General features: G+C 47.0%; 1 protein-coding gene across 1 annotated transcript; it reads right to left on the bottom strand.

Moving 5' to 3' along the window:
* Nucleotides 1-542: 542 nt before the first annotated feature.
* Nucleotides 543-18,394, bottom strand: Rbp2 (retinol binding protein 2). The gene is made up of 4 exons (XM_005366685.3): nucleotides 18,322-18,394; nucleotides 11,509-11,687; nucleotides 2,033-2,134; nucleotides 543-593 (listed from the first exon to the last, which is right to left on the bottom strand). Exons 1-4 carry the CDS (start codon nucleotides 18,392-18,394, stop codon nucleotides 543-545), a joined length of 405 nt encoding a protein of 134 aa, XP_005366742.1.
* Nucleotides 18,395-22,334: the final 3,940 nt, after the last annotated feature.

The following is a 22,334-nucleotide window of genomic DNA, read 5'->3' as shown; positions in this document are numbered from 1 at the left end:
TGGACGGGCGCTTCACAGCCCACTTCTCCGTGCAGGGCTGAAGCGCTGAGGGCTGAGAGCAGCTGACACTGCAGACCTGCAGAGGCTCTGGGGCAACTCTATATGGTTGACTCATCGGAAGGCAGAGCCTTTGCATAGACTGTTAAGAGAAGGGGTGTACATCTCTACAAAGGAGTGTCTCCCAGAGGAGACGTTCATGACTCAGCATTGTTGCTTGACGATGTTGCTAACCCATTCAGCAAACCAAACAGAGAAAAGGAATCAAACAATGAAGCCAAGAGCATCACAAGCCTGGCAGGCAGTGCCCCCTCTGCCCGTGGGTAAAACGGACAACTAGGAATAAAGAATGCAAAAGGTTTCCAAGGCTGAGAGACTTTTTTTTTAATAACAGGTTCCAAGGTGGGGGGCGGGGGTGGGGTTCCTTCACACACTCGAGTTTAAAGCCAGGCCGGTGACTGAAGTGGGTTCTGTCAGGAGCAGGGGGTTCCCCAGGCTGGTTTCCAAAACTGGCAGAGAACTCTGCATGCGTGCCCAGCTTCCCCTCACTTCTTTTTGAACACTTGTTTGCACACCTGGTCACCACAGGTCAGCTCCTGCAAGTCAGAAAGTGGGTGAGTGACCAACAAGCCCAGATTTGCCCTCCTAGGGTCTGGGGCAGGTGAGCGAGGCTGGGATAAAGAGGGCATTTAGCTGTTCTGGGCAAAGTGTCCCTCCCAGCTCCAGTAGGCTGCCATGCCCTTCAGGTAGCAGTAATTTGATTTTGACACTCAAATTGAGCTTGAACAACTATAAAAATGAAAAATACAAAGAAATGACCCTCTTGGGCAGGATTTCTCCTGCTCCCATGATTAAAGCAACATTGCCTAATTTATTAAAAGGTGGCAAAGCCGAGAGGAAGGGAAGGGTAGCATGGAGAAGCACTAGGTAGGTGGTTAGCGATGGCCCCAAAATAGGGGAAGAGCCTCAGAAGGGCTCCCCCTGTTTTGCCTGCACAGTGGACAGGGTCCCACTTTTCATGGAAGTAGATAGAACCTCGGCCTTCTCTGCATCTCACTGAACCCTGAGAGAGGAGGGTGAGTGAGCATGAGGAAGGCCGCCATGCTCGCTGCCACTGACCACGGATTTGTTGTCTTAACCACAGGCACTGCTGGGGATGGCCATACAATTTTAAAAAAAATCTATCATCCAAGCCACAGGAAATAGGGAGAGCTGCTCGTGGGAAGCGCTGAGACCACCTCCCATATATCACTAGTTGACATGTCCCTGAAATAAAGATCTCGGGTGAAGCTTGCTTGGATCCGAAGAGCATCTTGGTGACATCATATTGACCTCAGAGCTGGGTACCTGCCTGACTCCATAGGTGAATGAATGAATGAATGAATGAATGAATGAATGAATGAATCATTGAGGATGTGTTTGCTGAAGGAGCCACTCATTGAGCAGATGAGTAGCTGAGTGTTTGAAAGGATGAAACTTTTCTCACTCTTCTGATGTGGGGCCCATAAATTGTTGTGAAGATTGTAGAGTGAAAAATAAAGCTGTCTGGACAGTGACCGTTTATTGAAGGATGTCAGCCATTGCCCCTACTGTTCTGTTCTAGTAACAAATCAACCTCATAGGAGCTGGGATCAGGTCCACCATGCCTTAGGCTCCAAGGCTTAAGGTGAGAGTCCAGTGTTCCCACCACGCCCTCCACATCCCTCATGCTCTCGGTCCCCCTCCCCCACCCAGGTACTGACAGGACGCCTGGTCTTGTCCAGGCGACTTATGGCTCACCTTTCTCCCTAGCTTCCTTAGCAGGCTGTCTGCATTTCTCCTTGGATCTTGGTTTCCTAGCTCAGCATTTTAAACTCTCTTTTTAATTGCAGCCGTTCACAGAAACAGCCATATAGATTTCTTCCTGGAGTCCCCTGAGCCAGATGGGAAGGGCTTTCTGGCTATATGACCAAACGCATTTGGCTGGGGCTCAGGGCCATTCTTCTTGTCAAAGCTCCTGGCCAGGTGAGTGCCGCGGGAGACCCCAGGGGCTTACCAGGTACAGCTTGTCCCCCTCCACCCACTGCTTCCAGCCGCGATTCTCCTTCTCCCCTTTCTGTACACACACCAGAGTGTCGCCTTCCCAGGTGATCAGCGTCTGCAACGACAAATTGTCAGGCAAATCACACGGATGGCCTTGGGAGACTAAGCAAGTTTCCATCTGCAGCTGCAATTCCTGCAAGCTCCGCCAGCCTCCTGCAAGCCCATGGGACAGAGTCCTGCCTCAGTGACCCCAGGGACCTTCCGGTCTCCACTCCATTCTAGCCAAGCTGGTCTCTCCGGGCTGCCTGCATTCTCTTCTAAGGGATTCTGCTCAACCCATTTTATTATCTGGCAAAAATAGCATTTCGAGCTAGTGAAGGAAAGATGATAAATTCAACTATCAACAATGTGGAATTTCTGGAAGGGGAAATACCTCAAAGTCAACAGACAAATAACCAGCAGGGAAAAAAGAGCTGTAGCGTATCAGTAAAGACTTGATGTCCTTATACATAAAGGGCCTCTGTAAATCAATAAAAAGATCATTAACCTAACAGTCCACGCCATCCAAACATATGAACCAAGGGCTTCCAGAGGAAACTCTTGAAGTAGATGGCTTTTAAACCTAAGAAGAGATAGCCTCCTTCGCAAATAGCAGGAGAAATGCAGATAAGACAGCTCCTCAGATCCAATTAATCATGTGGTCATAGTTCAAAGATTTAGTAGCACTGAAGGGAGGGCTGTCCACCCTCGCTCAGGACTCACCAGGTGGGATGAGGAGTGGCTTGCGAGGACTAGTTCATATCAGCTTTCCAAATATGGAACTGCACATATTTTTGCATATGGTTTGCCTTTATTTACTTGCTTACTTATTCTGAATAATATTTAACGTATTATTTAAAAATTTCATATGCTTTTTTTTGGACAAGGTTTCACATAGACGTGTTCTATGTTCTACATAGATCTCACTGTGTAGCTAAGAATGACCTTGAACTCTTGACCTTCCTGCCCCTACCTCCCAAGTTCTGGGATTATCATCTCTGACAAAACTGTATATATTCTTTGACCTAAAATGTCTACCCTGGGAATTTTCCTGCAGGAGTCACATTTTGAGCCTTGGCCGCTGCAGGTAGAAATAATCCCAGGGAGGTTCCCTAACTAGAGAGCTGCTGCTCACGTGGTTCCAGTTTCTATCCCCCAGAACCAGGAGGGTGCCCTGCTTTCCTTTGGGTTTTCTCTGGATAGCGATGCTAATGGTATAGCAGTATCGATACAACAGCAGAACTCACGAAGGGCATCCTCCATTCCAGCCAAGCCTTGCTGGCCTGCCTGCACCCTGGAGGTTGCAAGCCCCTGCACACACACTCGCAAGGTATATGTTCCCTAGACACCCCTGTTTCCCTCTTAATGCCTGCCTTCCTGCCCAGTCAGGCTCACGCACTGCACCTGCTGAGATGTTTATGTCACCCCACTGTGTCTGTGCCTTACTTCCTGGGGGGAGATGAGCCTGACAGAGCTGGGTTTTTTTCCCTGTATGCATAAATGACCTGGGGCCTCTCTGAACAAAATTAGGCTAAGGACCCGAGGCTTGCTTTCTTCTACATCTTGTAAACGCAACTGATGATAAATTGACTTGTAGGGTTTTTTTTTTCTCTTCTTGTGCATTATACAGGCCTGTTTGCTACACGTTGTTAAATCTACCTACTTCTAGAATAATCTTGACCTTGACCATAAGATACACTTTATGTACAGTGTTATTCCTTTCCCTTCTCCTCCTCCATGCATCACAGGATGGCGCGTTACCACAAAGGACTGGAAGCTTCATAAATGCTGTCAGTGGGTGGCTGTTTAAATACGATGTGATTCCTCCCTGCTTCACAGTCATAGACAGAGTACAGCCAGAGCCGGTTGTTTAAATGTTTAAAAATGCAAGATGATGAGCAGTGCGCCTACGACAAGGGAGCCGGCTGAGGAGTGCGCAGTATTCCCGCGTTTAGTCCCTGGGTGATGAAAGAGACCGAGCTAGGGAGCCAAGATGGGACGGAAGTTCCACTGTTTACTGTTTTTAAAAAATTGTATCCGTCCATATCGTCACAGACCCCAAATCTAATTTTAAAACAAAATATGCTGTGCTTTCTAAAAGAAAGATGTCTCCTCTTCCTTTAAGACCATCTGAAGCCCCACATCTCTGAAGGACTTATAGACGTTCAAGCCATAGGTCTCCTGGCTCCTCTGGGAGGAAGAAATGTTTGGGAAATGCATCTACCGTTTCTCCCCACTGCCTTGGACTCCATTGCTTCCCTAGTGGATAGGGAAGGACTCTTGTCTTCTCCTTAGGTAAGGAAAGTGTCTTCTCTTCTCCTTCCTCCCATAGTGCCTTGCACCGGAAGCCCCTGTGCTGCTGACTGCACTGATGTCTGTCTCCCTTCACAGGCAAGGAAGCTCAGGGAAGGAGAGGCTATGTGGCCGCTGGTGGCTGCAAGGACACTCAGCACAGTGACTGGCCTTGTGTGGTGGACAGTTTTCCTGAAGCACAGTCCCAAGGGAAGCCCACTCGCCTCCTGCCTTAGAGGAGGTCCCAGCGGAAAGCACACATGCCCTGCCAGAAGGTCGTGCAGTGGACACTGTCCATTTAATTGTCCATCTTCTGCATAAGGCCTGAGATCCCCGAGGGCAGGAAATGGGGGGGGGTCTAATTCATCTTGTCACCTACCTCTCTGACACAGACTTGGCAAGCAGTAGGAGCTTATCAAAATTTGCAGAATGAAGAAAGGAGAAAAATGTGAGTGCAAAGAGGCCTGTCCTAATATTTCATTTTAATAACTCACACTGGGCAGCAAGATTCAAAGTTATTCTGACCCAAAAGTAAATTGGCTACCAATGAATCATGGTAATGCTTCCAAGATTGTGGGCTGGCTCCTCCACGAGACAGCGAGAAGCAGAAAGAAGAGAACAGTTAGATGAACCAACTCCAAGTTTAAATTTCTTATTAATTAAATTATCCTCCTCCTCCCCCTTTTAAGTCCTACTACATAGTCCAGGCTGACCTCGAACTTGTCACTTCCTTGTCTCAGCTTTTCAGATAGCTTTTACTATCACACCCAGCTTTTAGTTTCAGTCCTCATCCCTGTGTCTGAAGAGGTTTTAAAAACAGGCTCAATTATTTTGAAAGATCCTGTAGCTGAGGAAGCCCTAACTTCTGAGTGGGAAGATGGACAAGGAAAGCTCTTGGAAAAGGGCAGGTTTGCACAGAACAGAGGCAGGGGTAGAGTCCCAATGTGACTCTTCTTACACTTCCAAAGTCAGCATCGCTCAAAAAGGCTCTTTATGTCAAATTAGATACAGGTGCCCCACCCACTGTTTAATCTGGGTGAGTCAATAGCTGAATCATGGACCTATAAAAGACTATCCTATTTCTTTAAAAATATTGTTTTAAGATTATGACTATATCATTTCCCTTTTTCTTCCTTCTTCCAAACCTTCCCCTGTAACCCCAGCCCCACCCCACTTAGAACTCATGGTCTCTTTTTCTTTAATTGTTGTTACATATGTGTGTATATGTTCTTGAATACACAAATACAGCTCAGTCCATATAATGTTACTTGTATGTTTTCAGGGCTGAGCATTGAATAACCAGTTAGAGTGCCTTTCCTTGGGGTAGACTATTTCTCTTGTTTTGAGCATTCCTTAGCTACCTGGACTAACCTCCTTGGTACCAGAAGGTACAATGCAGGCTTTCAAAGGAGAGAAGCAAACAGTAGTCTTACCCAGTTATGACATCTTGCCATCGATAAACTACAACAACAACCATCATGGGATGATAGCCCTCAGAGTACAGTAGTGACACACACCTTGGGGGTAACCAACAGCTCTCTAATGGTACATATGGCCCACTCAACAAGAGGAAAATCATGCGTGGTCCTGAAAAACAAGCCAACTACACAAGTCTAGTGAAGTCATGGATTTTGGAAGCAAAGCAACATCTTCATTCTTCAGAAGTACAATCATTTGGAGGTTGTGTCAGATTGTTCAATATAAATGTATGTATGAGAGAGAGGGGAGAGATCTCGATTAAAAACACAAGGGGCAAACAATAACATGCAACTCTTTTTTAAAAAGTTATTATCATGTGTATGTGCCTACTTGAATTTATGTGTGCTAAATACATGCAGGTACCTGTGGAAGCCGAGGGTATCAGATTCCATGGAAGTGGAGCTACAGTGGTTGTAACTTACCTGATATAGGTTCTGGGAACTGAACCTGAGTCCTCTGTAAGAGGAGTTAAGGCTCTTAACTGCTGAGCCAGCTCTCTTGAACCAACGAGATAACTCTTTGTGAAGAGGGAAGAGTTGTTCTTTGTTGTTGAATCTGAAAGTAACAGTTATAAACTCCAGGCATGGGTGGGATCTCCTGACCCATGGAGATGTCCCTCCTTGAAATTTTCCTTAGAGGCTTTGTCTCCAACCACCTGCAGTGCCTCAAGAAGTCCCATTGGGATGCCCTTCAGACAAGGAACCCCCCAAATCACACGGTGCTATTTGCCATGTCCCTTCCTGCTTTCCCCCACTCCTCACTGGCCACTCCAATTCCAAACTTTTTCAAAAATGGATTTATAATTTGCAAACCATAAAATTCATTCTGTTAAAATCTACAATTTTAATAGAGCTTTGAGTGGTGGCAACTTTTTTCCTCATCTATTCACAAGATTGTGTGGCCATCTTCACCAATGCATCCAGAACATTTTCGTTTTATTACCTTGCTTCTACTAGCACTCAATCCTGCTTCTTCTGCCCTCTAGCCTTATCTCTGTGCATTCACCTGTCATGGGTCTTCATACATGATCTTTTATGTGACGCTTCTGTTGATTAGCATGTTTTCCAGGTTCATTGACACTATACCAGGTTCTTTCACACTATACTTAATTTTTTCTGATGACTGGATAATACCTTAAATTCCATTATATGAATATCAATTACTTCTTGCTTATTGGTGTGTGTACATGCAAAATTAGTTTGTTTGTATATGTATGCCAGTGCATGTGTGTGTGTATATGTGTGTGTTTGTGTAGACTAGAGATAAATGTTGTTGTCTTTCATAATTGCTCCTCACCTTAATTTTTGAGACAGGGTCCCATACTAAATATGGGGCCCACTGATTTGGCTGGACTGTCTGGCTGACAGCCTCAGAGATCTTTTGGTCTCCACCTGCCCAGCACTGGGGGTTACAGATGTTTGCTGCTGTGCCTGGATTTTTTAACATGGGTTCTGGGGTTGCAAAATCAACCCCAGAACTTATGAGTGTGCAGCAAGAACTTCGCTGGCTGGGTATCTCCCAAGCCCTTCAATTTTCTCTATATTTTGCATGCAAATATATGTGTATCTTTTGAGCTTTGAAGATTTAATTTAGGACATTGTGTATGCTAAGCAAGTGTTATTATCAGCTAGCCACACCTCCATCCGTGCTTTTGTTTATTTGAGAAGGGGCTTTTAACCTTCTTAGAAACAAGTCAGGGTAAGAAGTGGAAAACAGATATGGTGCTCAGAAGAGAAGGGGGGTCTCCGAGGCCCTCGGAATCAGCTTTATCTTTGATGTGTTTTTACGCTTCTGCTCTGGGATGACACGGAACTGGGTCCTTCAGGGCTCCTGCTATAACCACACCTTTCTCTAATGAACGTCGAGTTTTCTTGAGGGTTCTGAGTATGATCAAAGAGTTGAGAAGTGGAGCTCTAGGGAATGAGAGTGTGCCAAATGAGGCTTACTGCACACAAAACACATGCATATGCAAAACTGTGCAACACTTGTGTGCACACAGCTCGTGAGTGTACTCGGAGATGGAGGAGAGGGAGAGGAAAAGGGGGAGGAGGGAGGGAGAGAAAAGGGGAGAGGGAAAGAGAAATGGAGGAAGGGAAAGGGGTGGGGGGGACTCATGCACTGTCTGCCTGGCATCCTCTTGGACCTATTTCAGTTATAGACAGTAGATGGTCCTGAGGGCACCTGTTCTGAATTGTAATTCTCATGTGAATAGACTTTTGTCCAGTCTCTAGCTGAACTTATCTCATCCCACCAGCTGTGTGTGTGTGTTTGTGTGTGTGTGTGTGTGTGAGAGAGAGAGAGAGAGAGAGAGAGAGAGAGAGAGAGAGAGAGAGAGAGAGAGAGCACTATCCCTGGCTTTCTGCTGCCGACAAAGCAGAGAGAAGCCATGGAGAAGCTGCTAGTTGAGTTAGCGGCTACTTTCCCTTCAGGGCTAAGTGATGATCTTGATGAGAACAAGGAGAATGGGAAGTGGGGAGGCCAGTGGCTGGGCAAGCTGGTGCTGACAAGTGGAACTCTTTCCGAATCAGGGAAGGCCGGAAGGATGTGACTTATTTCAGAAAGAGGGAATTCTCTGTCATCTCGGGTGATGAAGAACAAGTTAAAGAGGAGCAGCTTGCCTCTCAAGAGCGCACGCTCACTCTCAAGGAGCAGGGGAGTGAATCATGGGGAACGGATTACACTGGAACAATGGAGAGATGCAAAACTCCAGGGACAAATTTCCCCTTAGTTCTGGTGTCTGATGAACTGGCTTTTTGGTCACAGTTCAGAAAAGCCTTGTGGATCTACCATCCCAGAGACCCACACAAAAGGGGCCTAACTTGGACCTTCTGGGGCTTTCCTTTGTCAGATCAGCTCTGAGGGAAGAGCTCCAAAATACTTTTTTACCGCTGTCATTTTTCAGCAAGAATCACTGCATCCAATTTTCCTTGATAGATGAGATTACAAATGCTAGGTCACCTTGGCTGGGGGATGTGCCCTGCTTTCTGTGAGCCGCCACACAGAATGACAGCTATTCCTCCTGGGGCAGGAAAAGGGGCCCACGATGCCTTGGGACGCTGGGAAGGTTTAAGCACTGTTAAAGTAGATTTAAATCGCTGCTATTTAGTGATAGGTTCTTATGGTAAGCGTCCCTTCTGGTATTTTCTCGTGACTAAGATGTTGGGGCACAGGCTAATTTGATTCCCTAATTGGCAGTTGTTGGGCTCTTTCCTCATCGCTGACCTCACTCTTTTGGAAAAAAGCTCTGTCTGCCCATCAGCCAGCTGGGCTGCCCTTACGATGTTGGCATCAGCCATCTTGAACCCTCCGTGAATGCCTTGAAAAGGCTCCTTGATGGTCACAGCTAATTGCTCTGGCTTCTGCAGGCTTGGCCTCAGCCAAGGTTGTTGGAAACAGCTTGTAGCAGACTTTGTACTACCCCAGGCCTTGGAGGACTCTGACTCTGCAATGTCTTCCACCTTCCCTGGTGGCCTTGCTGAGGAATGGCTGTGACCAGGCTAAAGAGGCAAGACTGCAGTTGGTCCTGGCACTCCTTTCTCTGGCTCTCAAAGTGGGCTCCTCAGATAGCTGACACTGAAGAAAGATAAAAGGCTGGACAGAGTCACAGATGAGAAACTGCCACCCTGGTCACCAGCTTTCCAGGGAGCTGTCAAGTATTTAGAGCCAAGAATCTCAGACTCTTGGGCTAAGGGCTCGAACAGTGGTCAGTGGTAAGGGCTAAGGGATCTGGACATCTAACCTACAGAAGAGCTCTGACACCTGTTGGCTAAAAGTTCCCATTTCTGAGATGGGCATAGGGTCAGTGATGTCAGAGGGTACCACCTACTGCTACTCCTGCCTGCTCATTGCTGCCACTTGCTATAGCCAAACACTAAGGGAAATAAAAGTGCTGGAGAACAGCATTTGAAGAGCTTTTCTCCTTTGCTCTTTGGTCTCTCCTTAGTAAAGCTAAAGGACTCAGCTAGCCAATGACTAGTACTCTCAGGCCAGGAGAGGAACCAGAACTTTCCCCCTGAGACTTTAGAAGAGCTCCTGGAAGAACAAGACAGGGTCTTGCCTAGGAAGAGGGGGCTGCGGTGACTGGGCAGAGAAAGGTGGAGGATCCCACATCACTGTGTCATCCCAACCGGCTGGGGATGAGAGCTCATTTACTCGAGACAGTGTATCCCTTCTCTGGTTAGGAGCCTGGCAAAGGCAAGTTGGCACAGAGAGTGCTGTGACTATCCAAACACCCAAACTGGCAGCCTTGTATAAACTACATAGGCATAGGTGGTCTAGCCAATGGTCACTGGGACATGTGACAAACCAGTAGCCCTTCCAGGTCTTCTGTACGATCTTCGGGGCTGTGATGCTAAGGTTCGGGGAGGAGAGCCTTTAAGTGGGACCAAGATAGAATCTCTCTTCTTCCTGTTCTGAGGGTACAGGCCAGGTGCAAGGGCCAAACATTGGAACATAGTGTGAGGAGCAGGCCGCTGGGCAGGGGCATCACACAGCAATGCAGGGGAGCTACTGTTGCCCCTACTTCTCTTACCCCACATTTTCTTGCCACTTAGCAGCCTCTGCTTTCTTCATGAACAGCTGCTTTGGATAAAGGCATGTTCTTTCTTAGAGTTGAGGTCTCAGACTTGGAGAGGTCTCACCTTCTGTTGAGAGTGGTTTTCTATGTGCTTTCGGGGTTGACCAGTTCAAGTAGAGTAGCCCCCTCTCATCAATGAGGTATGTGCTCCAAGAACCTCAGTGTGACCTTGGGTAGAATTGAACCCTATATATTCTGTGGAACTAACATGGCTACCGAGTGACGGGTGGGTGGGTAATGCATAGGTAATGTATAGGGTAGATAGGCTGGACAAAGAAATGACTAACATCCTGGGCAGTGTGGAGCAGGCAAGGGAGACTGTGTCATGCTGCTCATGGGGTGCAGTTTAAAACTTGGGGGTTGGTTTCTGGGATCTCCCATTCACTATTTTTGCACTGCAGTTGACTGTGGGAAACTGTGGGACCTAGTGAGACCTTGGCTAACGGAGGACGACCGCAGTTCAAATACTGGAAGTATGGCCTTTGACTCCACAGGGTTCCATAGATTATATCCCAGGAGTTAAGTCTCGCTGGGCAGAAGCCACACAAGTCACCAGTACTGGGTTGCTAACTTTACTGAGTCCACTGAGTTTGTCGTATTTCATTTGCATCATGATTTTCTAAAAAGGAAATTGGGTCATGTTAAAGTGAGAGGCTACATGTAAAAACACCTGCATTCTCAGGAACCCTAACAAAAACAAACAACAGAAAGGCAGGTACCATGAAACCTCATCCTTTCTTGGGCCAGGCTGGCTGGAGCTGAGCATGGATGCCTCTCTAGGCCTAGGTAAACTGCTTGGCTGAGCTCCATGGTTATCCGTTCTTAGGACACTCCATTTTACCCTCTTTCTGCTGCTTCCCCAGCCTTGTAGTCGAGAGGATGGGACCCTGCCTTAATTTCTCACATGATCTAAGGCCCTTCTGCTTCCTTCTCCTGCCTCTCTTTACTCAGCCTTCACCAATTACTCATTGCCAATGTCAGTTCATTCTCGATCTGCTTATTGGAACCTTCCTGGGGTTGGTTCTATCATCTAGTCAGTGTGAAACCAGAAAGTCATGCCTTGCATGAACAGCCCCAGTGAAACCCCTCCCACCCAGGAGTACCTTGACATGCCGGCCGTCCAGGCCCTTTGTGTGCTCGTCAAACTCCACCCCGACGGTAAAGTCTAAGTCATAGTTTCTGAACGTGCTGTTGGTTTTTGTCTTGAAGTTATCACCGTCTTGAGTGATGATCTTCGTCTGATTCAGACGTACTGCGATCTTGCGGGTGGCAAAATCAATATCTGTTGGCAGAGGGAGTAGCGGAGGTTATGATGTGTGCAGTGAGGCTCATTCATTTCTTTAACAAGGCAAAGTGCTCAGGCCCAGAAACTTAGGCTGGGGACACGCCACATTTCTTTACTTAAGTGAGAAGCAAGAGTTGTCTTACACACGACTTGATCATGGGTTTGCTGATTCTGTTCTCCCCTGTGTCCCCTACCAGAACCAGCCCTAGGGTGATGCTCACAGTAGATGCTCAGATAATAAGGACTGGTTAATGGAGGAGCGTGGTCCAGGGCAGTGATATTAAAGCCAGGACCCTGGACCACCATTAGCAGCAGCAGCAGAACCTGGAAACCCATGGAAATCTGTTTCTACTCATTTTGTGCACACCACAGTTTAAAACCACAAGCACCCAAGAGTGAGGGTGAGGGGCAGGTGGATCCCAATTTTTCCCAGCCATGTGACCTTACAGAAGCCGCTCTCTCTTCCAGAGCTTCAGTTTCTCATGGCAAATGAGGAAAGAATGTTCATTTCCTTTGGTTGTGGTGGTGAGGATTTAGTCAGCTCTATGGAGAAAGTCTGTACATGGCTCCCAAGAGCTGCGTGTATTCGTTCACTACACACAGGCTTCCATTATGGTCCTTGTCTGTTTGGGTCACATGGGGACCAGATCACTTTAGCTCAGAGCAAAAGTTCCAGATCACATTTATGTATCCCTATAGCTACTGGATACACACCTCACTACAGAGCAATATAACTGTAGCTATCATGGTGCCCTTTGTCCAGCCTAGCGGGCTACCTCCCAGGCTGGACCAGCTTCTTCCCTCTGCTTTGCTCGGTCAGTGGCTTTTACTCAAACCCTGCATGTTGAAGTTGTGCTAACCAGAGCTCCTGCAGCCATCGCTAGGGGTAGGAAGAAGACGCTGCTAACCAAAGGGGAACACTCCAGGTAAACGACTATGGAAGGATGGGAAATTGTGGGGAAATTTAGGACAGATTGTTCTTTAGCCAGCAAATCTATATCTGTTCTGTGGAAGTGGACATTGTGGCCCAGAGAATTAAAGCGGTGGGCTCAGCACCATCCAGCTTCACAGTGTCCCTACAAATGCAGCCTGCTTGTCATTTATAGCTCAGGCTCCCTAACAAAAATTATGACTTGTCCTGGGCTGCCTAGAATAGCGGATCTCAGTGAAATGGCTGGTTGTTGCTGAGAGAACCAGTGTGTCCTGGAAATAGCATCCTTGTCAATCTTCCTGACTAGGGCCAGGAGAATGTTATTAGGGGATCTATGCAAATGGAAGCAAACACTACTTCGCCTCCAGATTGAAAAATGGCTTGGCCTCTTGGCCACCCTTTAGCGTTCACACAAGCCAGTTAATCATGTCACCTCTGCTCCACCCTGGGGAAGGGAGCCAAAAACAACTCTGCTGGTGGATTTCTTGTTAGATATTTCTAATCAGAGGGTTTAACTGAAGCTATAGAATACACATTTGTGTGCATGCGCTAATACACACATACACACACACACACACACACACACAGTACACAAGCACTTCCTCTTTGAACTTTGCAGATGAAACTACTTTCCTGATATGATATTTTAACACTAGGGTTATCAAGTTTGTTTTATCTGCTTTTCGGTCTTACAGATACCTCCGAGCCTGATTTACAGCCAGGTAAAGTGGCATTCTATCTCAGAAGGAAAGGTCCAAAGACAAGCTATTTCTGAATAATATACATGGCTCGTGGCTGCCGCTGCGGAAAAACAAATCAACAACAGCCAAGTGACTTTATTAAGCATACTTTTCATAACTGCATCTTGAACAATGCAAGCCATAAAGCTGAAATACGAGTGTGCTTCTCAACGTTAAAATGCTCTGTAATATGCTTGCGAAGAAAGCTAAAGTTGCAAGCTAAAAGGGCAGGTGCTCTTTGTAAATTAAAGAGCAGAGATGCGCAGGAATCCATCACAGGAAATCTGAGAACAGTTCAAAGTGCGGCCTCAATGGGCTTTGAACCTGGACTCCTTAACTCTCAAATCATCCACTCTTCCAGGCCATAGGGAGACGCCGAGTGGAAGAACAATTTTCTTTTTCTTTCCATACCATTTCCTCCTGCAGAAGGGAATTAGACTGATCCCCGCCTCTCTTCCTTCGCTCCCTCCTGGCTATTGCAGGCAGGCTGGTGACCCTGGGCTACTGGCTCGTACTCGGTACTCTGCACCCTTCGTCTAATCATCTCCACTGGGGTGGGTTCATGGGAGAAGTGTTACCAGCACGTGAAAGTGGGACCCGAGAAGGGGGAAGCAGTTATCGTTGTCTCTTGGATTTTTCTGCCTCTTGGTACTTTTTCCTTCCAAAGTCCAACTAGGTACCATGTGGCACAATTAAGACTCTGATGAACTGAATAACTTGGTTGGCTTGTCAATGCCAGCAGAAATCCAGAGATTTGTACAATAACTGCATTCTCAGACCATCAGCTGCTGGTTGGTTTTCAGTTAGGGACCCTGAGTAACCTTCTTAGTGTTTTTTGAAGGCACTATCTCCCTGCTTTGGATGTCTCCACCATTTAGCAATGTTCAGAGTGAAGTCCTTACCACTCTCTTGGCACCCTCCTGCCCAGAGCTGCCCAGTGGGAAGGGTTAGCAAGTTGTTAGAAGAGATAGATCGGGTTTGTGTCTGGGTCCTGCTATTTCCTAGTCACCTGTATCCCTAGGCATTTCTCCTTCTTCTCTGGGCTTCAGGTTCTTCATCTCATCAAATGAAAAATATCCCTTCTGTCCTCAGACTTGACTATACCCCAAGCTCTAGGTCTCATCTCAACATGTCCATATCCACGCTGTCCATGTCTTGGCTGTGTAGGGGGTGTATGAAGTCAAACCAGGAGAAACAGAATTCTTGGTCTAACCTCTGGCAGTCTTTCCACCCTCAGCCTCCTCTCCTATCTTCCGTTTGTCTGTATCTTCCATCTGTCTGTACACTCCCACACCCCAGCCCTCCTGCGGTGTACCTTCCTGGACACACAAAAATCTTTTGCATTTACTGTCCCTTGCTTTGGGAACATAGTTTAGCTTCAGCTTCTGGCTTTAAGAATTGCCAACTCCTTGGCTTGTCTTCCTTGACCTGGTGACCTTTTGTAACTCTTCAGACATTGTTCTCCTTCTTTGTCTATTTTTTTTTCCTCTGATGTTTGTTGAGACAGGGTTTCTCTGTGTAGCCCTAGCTGTCCTGGAGCTAGCTCTGTAGACCAGACTGGCCTCAAACTCACAGAGATCTGCGTGCCTCTGCCTCCTGGAGTGCTGGGATTAAAAGCATGCACCATCATTGCCCGGCTTCTTTTTTGTCTTTAAAATGCTTTCATTACCTAGAATCACCTAGCACAGTGTTCTGGTGTTCTCTCTCGGCACCCTTCCGCTCCTCCCACCAGGGAGGAGATCAACTCTGCGTGGGTGGGGGACAGTCTTCTCATTTACCATTCCATGACCAGTGACCACAATAGCTCCCTCCAGAGCAGAGCTGCTTGGATTCTGCGCAGATGACACAGCCCCTGCTTCCATAAGCAACCACTGATGCTCCATGTGGCAGCTGGGTGAGTCTCTACCCTGGGCAGAGCTAATGGACTCTGCTCTCATCTCCTTCACATGATCAGAAGCTTCTTTCTACAGCTTTGCCCGCCCCTCCTTTAGAAATGAAGACCTTTCCCCCACTCCTCTTTTTCTGGTCCAAAGGCGGATGGTAGACACGACAGAGTCGATGGGTGATGGGGCTTTCAAGCTGCATTCTTCAGGGTCAGAAAGGGTCTAGGAAAGCCTGGCAGTGCCCAGGAGGCACCACGCAGTCATCCTGGACACTTGTGCTCTTAATGACTTTGATAATTTGAGGCAAACCCAAAGGTTGCCGTGCCACATCATTGTGCTGAGGTCGGTACCTGAGTCACGTGTGGAGGCGAGGGTATCGAGTGAGCCACTGGGCTATTGACAAAGCCAGCGTGCTGCTCCCTCACGACCGCAGGGAGAACCAGGTCCCCCAGAGAAAGCCAGTTCCCTCGCTGATGGAGCAAGTTAAAGTCCAAGAAAGTGACGGCTCTTAGGCAAAGAACACTGTCATACCTGATGGCATTTACACACCTGGGGATTTGCAAAGATCTCTGCCATGCTCATCCCAAATGCCAAGTGCACAAAAGGGCACAGAAGGCAAGCTTCATCGATTACCCAGCCTCGGGAAAACCACAGCGCCTTTTCAGCAGGGTGAGGCAGACATCAAACTAATCTATGGAGCAACTTTTGACAAGGTAGAGTGACGGGGCAGCCACTCCTCATCTGCTTTCGGCTGATTCCCTTGGCATTAATCACTGCCAGCCCCGTCCTGCCCATGGGCAGGTGAAGGAAATCAGGTGTCTTGGCTCAGCGGTGTGAGCATAACTCTGGCTGAGGTTTTTGTTTTTTTTTTTGTTTTTTTTTTTTTTCGACAGGGCATTGTGGTGTTGAGGTGGGGCCAGTCTGTAGGATCCTGAGACAGAATGCTATCAGCAGCTGGGCACCAGTACAAGGACACCCACGCTCTGTGTCTAGCTAGAGCCATCACCTGCAGTAGGCATTTCAATCCCTAAAGTGCCAGCTGCCCTTCTACAGAGCGGGGACCAGCTCCAAAGAGTTGAATTAGTCTGCTCAATCTAACATGATGTTAGAGTGTACATTTTTATTGAAGCCCAAATTGATGAGAAGTAACTGATGCTAAGGATTCAAAAAGTCAATCCTGAAGTATCTAAGTAGCACACTCAAACTGAAAGTCCCTCATGCCCATTGTGGTGTAAGCTTGTATCAGAGTCCAAAGGAAGCCAGATGTAGATAGCAGATTCCTTTCAAAGAGCTAAGGGTATACCCCCACCATCTATCTCGAGGGAAAAGGGAAGGAGGTGGTCTTGTTTGCCTTCTACCTTCAAACTGAGGAGCTGGACTTCAGGAGTCTACCCATGGGACCATACATTGAACAGGTACTAGATTTTATCACTAATATCATTATTATGCATATGTGCATATTTAGTGTGTGTATGGGTGGGAGACATGCGTGTGCCACAGCCTGTGTGCGGAGATCAGAAGACAACTTTTGAGAGTTGTTTTTTTTCCTTCTACTGTGGGCTCCAGGGATTAAACTCGGGTCTCAGGCTTATGTACCAAGTGTTTGTACTCATTGCACCATCTTGCTCTCCCTGGAATTCATATCGTTTAAGCAAATGCAGCAAAATGCACATTGCTTTCTGATAATAATCTATGTGCCCAGCTTGTCTAGTATACTTATGAAACCAAGGTGCTTCCAAACAGCCCATGTGACAAGACTTTCAGTTGGCCAAAATCACAGCTGCTCCTAGCAGCACCTAGAGAATCTACAATATGAGCGTTTTTATCTCTATTTGGCAGATGGGGAAACTGAGGTCACAAAAGGTCAAAAACCTGATTCCACATCACAGAGTAAGTCCTGGGGGGAGCTTAGGCTGCACACACTCTGGGCTCGCCTACCCCTCTTCTAATCAGTTACATATGTGGGCTCAGAACCCCATTTCTGTTGGCCACCTGTGTCACCAAGCAGAAGTGTGACAGGAATATTTCCTTTCTGCTTGCACCATGCTACACTCCGTTCCAAACGAGCTAGGTGTCCTCACCCTAGTGAGTGGAGCCCCAATAAGAGGAGATTTTTGCCTGTCTTCCTTTAAATGCTGAGATAAACCCCACAACCCCCATTCTCACATACTTCTCACCACCATACCCAAATTTCTGGGCCTCCGAGGCCACGTACAGCCATTTCTCTCTCATCCTTGTGTGGCTCCCTCATGTGCAGGCATGTGTGTGAGGAAATTCAGGGTGGAGAAGGTGAGCAGGATGGGGAAGAAGTCAGCTGGGCAGCCGAGATCCTCGCCCGGTGCCTGGCTGCTGCCGCCATTGGGAAGTCCCTGTGGTGACTCACCCCATCTCCGTTCAAGTATAGCCCAGAGGTTTCCAGGAGCACATGTTTCTGCCAACACTAAGAGAGACCTACAGACCTACCCTGTCACTAGCTTGGGACACAGACAGATGAGTAGCCCTTGGCCTGGAGCAGAACTCAGATAACAGTGGGTGGGTTTGAGCCATATGATAGCAGCTCCCTTCAGCCTTCTGTGAGCCTGAATGCCTCAGGGTAGAGAAATTGGTTAGCTGCTTCTTCAATTTTTTTTCTATGACAAGGCCGAGAAAAACTCCAACAGGAGTCATTGGTGATAATGACTGATTCAAATAGTTATCTATGAGGTGGTGATGGTAAGGCCAGAGAGTGATCATGGTGTCCTTTAGGGCAGACCACACTGGTCGTGTGTGTGTGTGTGTGTGTGTGTGTGTGTGTGTGTGTGTGTGAACATGTGACACGTGTCTGTATCCTCCATCCAGTGTGTGTTTTCTGTCAGCCAGGCACGGTACTCAGAACATTCTAACCCCATCCTATTTATTATTTCCAGGTAGGGAAAGAACTTCATAGAGTTCACGTGTCTCAGCTGACTTGGCATGGTTCTGACTGGGACAGAGGGGATTTGCCCAGAGCTCTGATGAGTCTCCCACTAGCACATCCTAGAGGACCAGTCTATTATCCTCCAAATGTCCCCTTCCTCCCCATCCCTTTTACCTCTTACCTAGGGCCTTCATGTAGCCTTCAAAGTTCTCATTACTCTCCATTTCCCAGGTTCCATTCTGGTCCCTCGTCATGATGGTGGCCTCTGGTCTGGTATAGGCGTCCGGTGACCGTGAAGGGACAGGCTGCAGGGAGACTGTGTTAAACCGAATTGCTTTTATAGCTTAGTTGTCTGGGTGTAAGAAGATAGTGGAGTCAAAGGTCACAAGGCTGACTCAAAGGAATCATCTTTGCCTCTGCAAAGTTCAGCAGATCTGTGGGCAATCTGGGCAAAGTCCTGCTGTTGCTGGGTGTGTGTGTCCCAGTGACCTCCACGACACACTGCCTTGGAGCAGCTTGTTTGCAACTGATGGCCTCCCACAGAGGCTCTGGCCTCACATAGAACATTCTATCCAGTTCCTAAGGGAAGCAAACACTGAGTATCTGCCCCACAGGCTCTGCAGCCCGGCAGCAGCCCAGCACCAGGCCTACCCACCACATCACCAGCGCTCTAACCAGGCTGGCGAAGCTGAGATGGTGGCTCTCACATCCATGGACGGGTACTCGGTGCCTCATGGCACTTGAACTTTATTTTGTCTTAGTTTATGATAGATCTTGGGTTGTACTTAACAGCCTTCCTTCCACAGGTAAGCAAGGCTCCAGGAGGTTAAATGACAAGCCCCTAATAGCAGGTGTCTTGTAAAAGACAGAGCCGAGAGAGGGACCGTGGCAACAGAATGAGACAGAAAGGGATGTTGGGATTCATCATTTGAGGCCCAGCCAGAAGCTTACAGAGCATGCGGTAGCGGTGGGGATTTGTGCCCACACTCAGATTTAAGTACACAATTCCTCCCACCCTCCAACCCCCAGGTCTTGCATCCAAGAACGGAAGGAAGGCTGACCTAACAGAGGGAGGGGCTGGAGACAAGAAAGGATGTTAACTGTGATGAGCTAGAAGCCTGGGTGTTGATGAGCAAAGCAAATGGAGGCGTTTGGTGCTGATGCAAGACCAAAGAGGAAATCCATACGCCCACAGGAGATCCAAACTCTTGCGGGCTGTCGTTTCAGTGAAGGTGTACACTAGTCAAAACACGCCGACACAACAAGGGAGTCTGTGTCTTTAGCTTGGACTCTGCATAGGTTGAAAGGATCCGTTGAATGTGGCATGCCTGACTTTGACCTGGATTTAGACTTTGAATTTATACTTGGACTAACCGAAGGGATTCAGTAAGTGTGAAACTACATCGATACGTTTCAGTCCAGGCCAGAAAGAGTTCTCTGTGGTAAACACATGTAAAAAGAGGTTAGAAATTGGAAAACATTGTGAAGCTTATTTTTTTTTCTTTTTCATTGTGAAGCTTATTACCAAGAGCTAGTCCCAGAAGTAAATGGGTCTCCAAGAGTTTCAGATACCAACTAGAAAATAGATTTTAAATCAATATGGAAATTTATGGAGATGAAAAATTTCCATAATCAAATTTTGGAAAAATTATGGAAATCACACCAAAACTTAAAAAGGCATAAAATGATATTTTTAAAAAAATATCACTACTGCAGGTGTAGTAGCACATGTCTTTAATCCCAGCACTCAGGAGACATAGGCAGGTGGATCTCTTGTGAGTTCCAAGCAACCTGATCTATGTAGCAAATTCAGGATAGACAGATCTATGCAGTGAGATTCTGTCTCAAAAATATTGTTAGTATTTTAGAAATTAAAAATATAGTTGCTAGGGGCTACACATACATATACTCAGGCACACACATATAAAATAAATAAAGAGATATTTAACATATATAGTTGCTAAAATTAAAAAGGCAATAGATGGTATGAAGAGTTTATTAAATATTGCTGAGGAGAGTATCTGTAAAATGGAAGGCCCAAGAAGTTTACTCAGAGAGTAAATGTGCTCTATAGTTTTTATCAATTTGACCCAGCCCTAGACATATTGAGATATTGCCTCCAGCAGACTATCCTGTGGGCAAATATTGGGGGCATTTTCCTGATAAATGATTGACACCGGAGGATTTAATCTGCAGTAGGTGATGCCACCCATGGCCAGGTGGTCCTGGGTGTTAAGAAAACCGGCTGAGGTTTCAATAAAGGAACCTTGTTCGTAGTATGTGGCTTGGCTTTATCTCCACTTTCCTCCCCTGCTTAGTGTCTGCAGTGTGGTGGCCAAGGAACATGCCAATGCAGGTCGAATGAGCAGAGCTTGTTAGGGGTGTGACCAGGGTGGGACTTTCTGGGACATTAAGCCCTAGCTCGAGGCATCTCCTGGGGCTGGAAGGACAGAAGAACTTTGATTACAAGTGGTTCTGTGAACTATTAGCAATTCTTCTTTTCAAGACTTCAAATTAAATAAAAGCATCGGTGAGCTGATCAATAAGATATCGGTCCGTGTACTCTCCCCACATTTATCAAAGGTGTTTGATGTCCTAAAATCAATGAAGATGCACCATTCAAAAACTTCTATATACGGTGTTATATTCCAGCAAGTGGTTTGACCCATGATCAGAATGACAATCGTGACCTTTTGTGTCCTGAGTACGTGGTCTGTCTTAGGTCAATAAAATGGGGGTGTCATTGAATTTTCACTTCCAGGATGATGAGTACTAGGTTCAGAAAGCTTAGATGATTTTGCAAAGGCCACATAGGTAGTAAGAAGATCATGGATTTGAACACAGAACCTGTCTGTCTGGTTTATCTAGCCTTGTTTCCCCAGGTCTTAGGACTCTTTGTGTCCTGTTAGCATCACAAGTGATTCTGATACCCAGCAAAGCATGAGAACCAAGCGTGTGTTGTATACACCAAAGCGTGACAGAGCTGGGAAGCAATGAGGTAGCAGCTGTGATACAAATGAGAACAGAGCGTGCGTACGATCCAGGACAGGTGGAGTGACTGTCACACAGGCTCCCCTGGGACTCCACATTCCTAGTGCCACCCTCTGGGCTTAGGAGAGCCAGGCCTCTGGAATAGACACAAGGGATGGCCATGGCTGTGGCTGCCCTCCGCTTCATCCTCAGGACAGACACTGGGGGATGGGGCACAAGTACCTGTTTGGATCAAGGCTGGGTTGCCATGAGGAACCCCAGTGCTGGTCGCTCATTGTAGTAGCTGCTTTTCTTGTTAGCTGTGACCCGATGAATGCCTGACAGAAGCACTTTGGGAGGAGAAGTCTATTTTGGCTCTGGCTTTGAGGGGTCTAGTTTATTGTGGTGGGGAGTCCTTGTGGTATAGAAGGAGCTGGGGGCAGGCCTGCTTTTTGTCCCGCCCGGTTCCCACATGGTTAGCTTTACACCCTAAATAACAACACAAAAACTGTATTCATATAAACACTGACTGGCCCATTATATCTAGCCTCTTTTTGACTAACTCTCATATTGTGGTGGGGAGTCCTTGTGGTGTAGAAGGAGCTGGGGGCAGGCTTGCTTTTTGTCCCGCCTGGCTACCACATGGTTAGCTTTACACCCGAAATAACAACACACAAACTGTATTCATATAAACACTGCCTGGCCCATTATATCTAGCCTCTTTTTGGCTAACTCTCATATCTTGCTTAACCCATATTTAGTAATCTGTGTAGCACCACCAAGTGGTGTCTTACTGGGAAAGATTCAGCATGTCTGACCTGGTGGCTTGCTCCATTGCATCTGACCAGAGAGGAGAGGCATGGAGTCTGCCTCACTTCCTCCCAGCATTCTGTTCTGTTTACTCTGCCTACCTAATTTCCTGTCCTATCAAAGGGCCAAGGCAGTTTCTTTATTAACCAATGAAATCAACTCAAAACAGAAAACTCTACCACATCATTGTGGCAGGAGTGAGAGGCAGCTGCTCATACTGTGTCCACAGTCAGGAAGCAAGGAGCTGTGAACAGTGGTGCGCAGACAATCGTCTCCTTTGTGTTCAGTTGAGGACTCTAGTCCACGGAGGGGTACTACTCACACCTAGGATGGGTCTTCCCATCTCCATTACCCAAACTAGACAATTTCTCACAGACATACCTAGGGGATTTGTCTCCTGGATGATATCAATGT

Source organism: Microtus ochrogaster, unplaced genomic scaffold, assembly GCF_000317375.1.
Source record: "Microtus ochrogaster isolate Prairie Vole_2 unplaced genomic scaffold, MicOch1.0 UNK12, whole genome shotgun sequence".
NCBI classification, from domain to species: domain Eukaryota; kingdom Metazoa; phylum Chordata; class Mammalia; order Rodentia; family Cricetidae; genus Microtus; species Microtus ochrogaster.
This window is presented reverse-complemented; position numbering and strand designations above follow the sequence as displayed.